An 8,219-nucleotide genomic window follows, 5' to 3' on the forward strand; every position below is an offset into this window, starting at 1 on the left:
AAGTTCTCCTATGTCTTCCTTGCTATTTCTTATGGACTCTCTTTTTCTATATCTCCCTTTATAGTTATGCATATTATAAATTATCTATGTTTCTATGTTATTTAAGTGAACCTTTTTACTATGTAAATAATCTTTTCACTCCAAACCTATAGCAAGATATCTTATTTCATAATTATATATATTTTAATTCCATTTTTCTCTTTTTATTATCTATCTTATTCACTTTACATAACACTTATTAATTTATTTAAACATATTTTATACCACTAGATATTTAAATTTATGTTTTGAATTGTCCATCATTGACTATTTTAGTTATTTACCTATTTATTTATTGTCATGAGTATTACCATTTTCACAATTTTCATTTTTATCTTTGAACGACTTAAATATATATCATCTATTCTTTTATATATGCCATATTTATATTCGTATTTTGTTTGACTAATTTATTGTATAGTAGTTTTTATTTATTTAAAATTAAAAATTCTCGAAACCTCAAAATTGAGGCCCTCCCATCTTACTGGTAGAGCCTTAATTTGGGTTCCGAGCTTAGAAAAAATTAGCCCGAGATTGCGACTCCTTGCATCCTGACCAATCATCTCATCATCGGTATAGAATTAAGTACTTGTCTTATTTATATGAATAATTCTTCACCTTGCCCTAATTTTCATTTTACTCATTTATTAAATCTATTTTTATAACCATATATGTTCCTTTGTGTTTTTCATCTATCCCAATCCGTCCATTAGCAAATAATTTCCATCTTTTACTTAATTTAATCTATATTTTTTTTATCAAGCATCTACTCATTTTGGGTTCATTTATTCCCCTTTTTCTCTTCTCTTTCTTTCGCCTAAATCTATTATTTTTTACTAAATACTTCTTTACTTCACTATTGTATTTTTTTTGTATACCTAAATATGTTTTTATAACTAAGTAATTTTTCTACTTCTTTTCTGCCTAATTTTATTTTCCTTTTTATGTAACTAAATATATATATTTTCTTTTCTATTACTAAATGTTTATTCTTATCTATTTTTATATCTCCTATTTCAGTAAATTTTCCATATTTCTAACATTCATATTACAACACAAACATATCTCTTTCTGTTTTCCTTTTTATTTATCATCATTATTACTTTTATCATTTGTATAAAATTATGTTAATGATTCTCAAAAATAAAAACAATCAAACCAATCATTAAGCTACAACTTCATTATGTCAAAGGTCCAAAGCTTACCCAAAATTTGAGCCCAGATCCGCTCAAGGAGAAACTGGATCTGTAGAAGGCCCGCTTGTCCACTTCAAGGACTCAACCTCCTTCCTCCGAACGGCGCCGTTTCAAGGTCTTTAGTTGTCTACACTCTTTCACCAAAATGGTGTCGTTTGGTCCATATCTAAATATAAAACTCCCTTTCTTCCTCATCCCTCCATTTTCTGCCCTCATTTTCTCTCTCTAGCGGTTGCACTCTCTCTTCTCTTTCTAAAAATCTCACCTTTCCCCTCTCTTCTCAATTCATCCCACCAGCAGCTTGAAACTTTCTCCTTTCTCACTGCCGTTGCAGGCTACCCAATGGGTTTTCCTTCTTTGCAACCGATCAACCCTTCCACTCTCCCTTTGGCGCAGATCGGTCCTCTCCCCACCGTCAGCTTCCTAAAACCCAGCTCTTCCTTCACCGCCCAAATTGAGCTTCTCTCTCTCTATCCTACCGTTGCTCCGATCAAAGAGATCGGGCCCTCTCTCTGCCCAATATCTCCTTCTCTCCCTTTTCACCGGCTACCCAAATCAGGCTTCCTTCTTTGCCGGTGGCACTACCCCAAGACTTTCCTCCCCAACCGATTACCAAAACCCCCTCAAAATCTATCCCTAAAAAACGAGCTAAAAGTCCTAAAGCCAAACTATTTTGCTCCTCTCCTTTTTCATTGTATTTTTTTTTATTTTTTTTCGTATTTTTTGGTTGTGGATTTGGGGTTGTTTCTAGCTGCTAGACTAAGATTTTTGTTTTTTGATGCTGCTAGGGTTTTTGATTTTTTTTTCGTTGGTTGCAACCACTGCTGTAGCATTTTATACCCAATATCAGCCGGGTGCCATTTCCACTATCCTGCCAGACGCGAGTTTTTCGCGTCTGGCACAGTGCGTTGTGCCTGGCAAGATGCGGACATAGAACTCTTTCTTCTCTTTTTTTTTTTTTGTCTCTTGTTTTTTCTCATTTTTTGTTTCTTGTTTTTTTTTTTCTCTGTAATGTTTATTTAACATAAAACAAATAAGTAATTACCAATAATGAAAAAGAAAAATAAAGTGTCTACACTTTCGGGCAAGAATTTAAGCTTTTGGTTGAAACAAATTCAACAAATTTGTACGAGTGATGACGATTGTTTAGATAAGTGATGGTGAGTTGAACTATTCTTCATTGACTAAAATTATGTGTTAAGAAGGTTTAAAGCTATTTTCCTATGTAAGATAATATAGATAATATCACCTCAACTGAAATTAGTGATATAATAATCGAACAAACTGGAAAGAAATCACCTCAACTGCAAAGCAACGGAGAATAGGTCTAATATAGAGGAGACCAACAAATTAAAAAAGCCCACAACAATATATATAATCTCCATACCACCAGGATTGAAAAATCTCCTTTCTTGTCGAGATCCTCTTTTGCCAAACTGTCTATGGACGAAATTAACCTCGGAAGTTGGCACATACCCAACCTATTAACATTTGTTTAAAATTGTCAGACAAAGATCTTGAATTTGAATAAAAAAAATTTGCTAGAACTATTAAAACTCACCTAAGAGAATTAGCTGCATTATTTTCTTCCTCCACTTCTGCGGATTTTCCCGTTGATAACATATTTTTTTTTACCTCTCTCAATGATCTTAACCAACCACCATGGCATTCCAGTCGTGAACACAATGTATCCCATGCTTAATCCAAAAACCAGCCCACATCCATACCCCATCAATATAGAAAATTTCCAATTCACAGCATCACCATCTTCATCAAACTTTGTTGGTCTTGGTTCCAAAGCTTGCTCATCACTACAGTTTTTTGATAAAGGAAGTCCACATAAACCCGAGTTTCCAATGTAGGAATCATTTGTGAAAGTATCAAATTGTTTGCCTCGAGGAATGAGTCCCGTGAGATTGTTCCAAGAAAGGTTTAATACCTCTAAGAATATAAGGTTTACTAATTGTGCTGGAATTTTTCCTTCAAGCTTGTTCGATGAGAGATCTAATGATTCAAGTGCTGACAAGTTCCCTAGTATTGAAGGGATGGGACCTGTTAAACTATTGTGAGAAAGATTGAGGACTATAAGTGAATGAAGCTCTCCAAGTATTTCAGGTATCTGTCCATTAAATTGATTATTTGAAAAGTCAATAACGGTCAAGATGGTTAAGATTCTCTCGAAGTGCATCTCCAACCCTTTTGTTGTAATATATAAAGGTTCATAAAATAAATTATCTTGATTACAGATAGCATATATCATGTACCTTGAATGACTTTTGCTTTCACTTTCACTTCTTATAGCATGCAGATTTTCAAAAAATTTCATTGGCAAGTGACCATTGAAGTCATTGTGAGAGAGATCAATGATTTGCAAACAAGAGAAGGAAAATCTACCTTCAAAGCTGTCAATGTGACCATAGAATCGGTTATTCCGCCAGATAACAACTTGTAGCTTCAAATTTCCTAACCAATTCGGAAATGTGTCATTTAGGTTGTTGTTCGCTACATTTAAAATTTCCAATTCCGAGCAATTAACCAAAGAGCATGGTAGTGACCCTTCTAGCTGGTTGTGATTGACAGAAAAACTTCTCAATGAACAACCTTTATGAAAATTTCCGGATATTTTACCACGAAAACTATTCATGCTTAGATCCATGAATTCCATAGAGTTGCTTAAATTACCAAGACATTCTGGAATAACTCCATGAAAATTATTCTCGAACAAAAGGAGAGAATTTAGTGAACTCATATTGCAAACTGATGAAGGGATTTCTCCAATTAAATGATTGAGTGAAATGCCTAAGCAGCGTAATGAAGGTTGTAGAGCTGGAACTCGACCTTGGAGCAAATTTGAATAAAGATCAGGAATTTGAATATTCTTAGGAAAAAGTTGCTCTATAAAAATGTAAGCAAATGATTTCTAGCTCAAAAAAATGATACTTTTACTTACCCTTACACAGCATCTATCCACTTGCTAGTGCTTGGTCGCACGAGTAGGTATTCATATCACAACTTATATTGAGAAAGTTTTAATGGAACTTAATAATTTTGTTGAATAAAACCATGGTAAAACAAACTCTTCTCCCTAGATTTTCTTTTTTTTTTTATTTAACACATGATTTTTCCATTTGATTCTAAGCTAACGGATAAAAACCCTCTAGTAATTAAGAAGTTGATGGTTAAAATATTAACTTGATACATGATTTCATCTTTCTAAGGTCTCTTGTCCCATTTTTATTTTCAATTATGAATGCGTAATTAATTACAATACTAAACCTTTTGATTGTTTAACTTTTTATTTTTATATTGATAAATGAGAATTTTATTTAAATGATTAAAAAGACCTCTAACACGCACAAATGGGATAAAAAGGAAAATAAAGATTACCTATCAAGTTGTTATCGCCCAAGCAAAGAATCTCGAGAAAAGGCAAGCTTCCGATTGTTGATGGAATTTCACCTGAGAAATTGAGTTCACCCCTTATAAATCAAAATTTTCCTACTATGATTCATTACAATAAATAGGCCACTTTTCTTTGTTGAGCACTAATTGAGGGAGTACTTTATTCAACTTTGTTTTTCTTTACAAAATTAACATGACGAAAAAAGTGTGTTTTTTTTTCCAGTGTAAAGAAGAAAAATGTTAAAGAATGCTTTTGAATACATTTTAAGGTGATATTTATAGCAAGATTTTTGTAATTAATATATTATCTTTTCTTGAATTTGGTATGAATAGTACATTAATATGTAAAAGCATTTTTTTAAATAAAAATTTAACTAACCTTAACAAGTGGTTATATGCACCTATTAACTCTATCTTTTTTTCTCTTTAATGCATAACTAATTAACATAAAACTATAAATTCCCAAAAATAAATTCAGATAATTTTTTTCATAATTTTTTCCTTAATGGAGATCTATCTCTGGTAAGTTCAAAAATAAATAATAAAGTTATTTTTTTCATGAGTTTTATGACGCACTGTTCCTAAATTTGAAATTTAAATCTCTTCTTCTGAATTCAAGTTTTCAAGTTCAACTTAAATAAAAAACTAAAATCATAAATCTGAACTCATTAACAAAAATAAATTGCCAACTAATCATTTTAATTTGTCTAAAGGAAGACCCAAATTAAGCATACCTGTTAGGTTGTTACCATAGAGAAGCAACTCTCTTAATCTAGTCAAATTCTTGATTTCCAGAGGCACACTTCCCTCCAAGGAATTTTTAAATACTTGTAAAATTTCTAACTCTTGACACTCGAATAAAGTCGATGGAAGTTGACCTACAATGAAATAATTAGTGTTGAAATTAATATTTGCAATAAATATTTTTTCTCACTTTCAATAAAACTATATTCATCTTAAGGATTGAAGGTAGAAATTTATATTCTAGGAGAGCTATATCACTTTTTATATATACTTAAAATTTCATTTCCATGATTAAGGTTATATTTAAGGTGAGACAAATTAAGAAAGAAACAATGCAATTAATCATTTTGCACTAAGTTTAAGAAACCACAAGTCCCACAATCTCCTTTCTTCAGTTCTTGTCAAGATCACATTTACCAATATGCGAGAAATTGGGCTCTCTTGGAGTATCCTTATTGGAACATACCAAATCCGGTAACAAAATCATTTTGTTAAAACTTATCAAATTAAGCAATTCAGATCTTCGTATTGAGTTTTAATCCTTCCATCTTGAATGTAACGGGGATTTCTATTATACGGATATTTGCGTGTACCGACCTGATAACATATAATTCAGGTACTCTATATTCAGTTTTAAAGCGGGTTTGGTAAGGTTTTTAATACCTTACTCAGGTTTAGGTAGGTTTTGGGTATCACTTTTAAAATACCTTAAACTCAAACCCAATTATTCATGTATATGTTAATATTACATACAGCTTTTCAAAAATTTGTAATTTCTAGAATTCAAACTTTAATCCTCTTTACCTTCAACACATTCTTTTTCATCTTAACTAACTTCTTTTTTTGCAAATTAATAAAAATAAAATTAATTTTTTATATAGTTTTTAGTTATTTAAATTATTGTTTAAAATTTAATCTGTATTTAATGAATTCAGATAATTAATGGATAGTACTATATTATTAGGGTTTGGTTTTCTAAAATGTTTTTGCTATTTTATCCGGATTTTACTTTTTTAATTAAACAGATTTGAGATTGGGTACCTAAAAACACAAAGGTTACCTTACCTGTTTACACCATGTAAATAGGTAGTTGTTATACGGGTATCCACGGATACTTGACACGGTAACATAGGGTTTGACACGGTAACACAGTAAATAGGTTATGAGGCGGGTTTGGGTACGGCTTTTAATACCTGACTTAGGTTCGGGTAGGTTTCAAGGTGTCACCCTTAAGATATCAAAACCTGAACCTGATTATATATATATATATTAATATTTTATATAATATTTCAAAAATTTGTAATTTGTGGGTCCTCTTTACTTTCAAGTTGTTTCCCTTAGTCTTTTATTTTTGTGTAATTAACACATTGTTTCCATTTGATTCTAATCTAACAGATGTAAACCCTCTAGTAATTAAGAAGCTGGTGGTTAAAATGCTAACTTGACACATAATTTCTTTTTTCTATTGTCTCTCGGTCCACTTTTATTATTTTCAATTGTGAATGTCAAATTAATTTCAATTGTAATGCTAAAGTGAAACAAATGTAAAAAGCATCACAACAGTAATTTTAACTCTTCCATAAGCAAAGATATATCTAGGAGCTGGCCATTTTCTCAAGTTTGGGGCTCGACTTTAAACAACAATTGTTTAATGTGATAAGTAACAAATATTAATTAATTATAAGTGAAGGGAATGAGATTCAGACTTTAGCTATACTAAAAGAGTTAATGAGCATTACCTAAATAATTTAATTATATTGATGTGATACTTTGGTTAACCTTGAATGCCTAATTTGAAGCCCATGATATCTTATTTTGTTCTTAAATTATAGTAAGTCCTAATCTCGTATAAATTTGAAATAGTGTACAGTGTTGGCAGTAACTATAAGTTACGAGATTTTCTTGGAAGTGCTAATAAAGTAGTTGGAAATAGCATGTTCAGAAAACTTTAAACTAAAATTCTTCAATTATGGTTAAAATTATCAACATAATTGCATCTTGCTTAACCTTGTCTATTTAGATTGGGAAATTTAATTTAAGCTTTATTGAGGAGTCACCAATTGAATTTGCAAAGACATATGGTTACTTAGTTGCAGTTAGTTACTGAGGGTACCAATGATCTATTAGCCTTTATAGACACTAAGTCTGATCTTTGTATTGTTGTTAAGAAAGCAATAGCTTTGATTTAGTTGGTATGCTTTATGTAGAGTCAAAGACATAATACTTGTTCGAGTCAAAACAAATCCATGAGATGGATATTTGAAGTTCTCTCACTCTTGCCCTAAGCATAGAGAGTGAAAGTAAGACAAACTTCTCAAATTCCTTCCCCCCTCTTCCTAGTTATGATAAAGTTTGATATCCTTTTAACTTCATTTATTTATTTATTTAGCATCCTTCATACATGACTAGCTTTGGGTTATGGATTTTCTCCTTATACTTACTACTTTATTATTATTTGAATCTTTTTATTTCTTTATTGTATTTCTTTGCTTATATTAACTTCAAGCAATGCTTTAGCACCTTTGTGTAGTATGGGCTAGTTGCAATGACGCGATATGGATGCTTGGTTGTTTTGGAAGTAATGCTAATTAGTTATGCTACCACTTTTGTGTTAGGTAAACCTATGGTTGTAACCTTCTGTGCCAACTCTCAAGATCAAATCCTATCAATACTTCAGGAGAGGCTCTTGGTAATTATTATATTACACTTTTTTGCTGTGGACTCACTTCTAATTTCTGTTGTGTGGTAACTTCATCTTTTTGAGTTTTAATGACTTTGCTCTCTAATAGATACTTCCATGTATTGTCTTTCAGCAGCAAGCATTACAACTTTGTGCCA

At 31.4% G+C, this 8,219-nt stretch overlaps 1 protein-coding gene across 1 annotated transcript; it reads right to left on the reverse strand.

Annotated features, from left to right (window-relative positions):
- Positions 2,815-3,891, reverse strand: LOC108662686 (receptor-like protein 12). The gene has a single exon (XM_018124137.1). It carries the CDS (start codon positions 3,889-3,891, stop codon positions 2,815-2,817), a length of 1,077 nt encoding a protein of 358 aa, XP_017979626.1.

This window comes from Theobroma cacao, chromosome 7 (assembly GCF_000208745.1).
Source record: "Theobroma cacao cultivar B97-61/B2 chromosome 7, Criollo_cocoa_genome_V2, whole genome shotgun sequence".
NCBI lineage: Eukaryota > Viridiplantae > Streptophyta > Magnoliopsida > Malvales > Malvaceae > Theobroma > Theobroma cacao.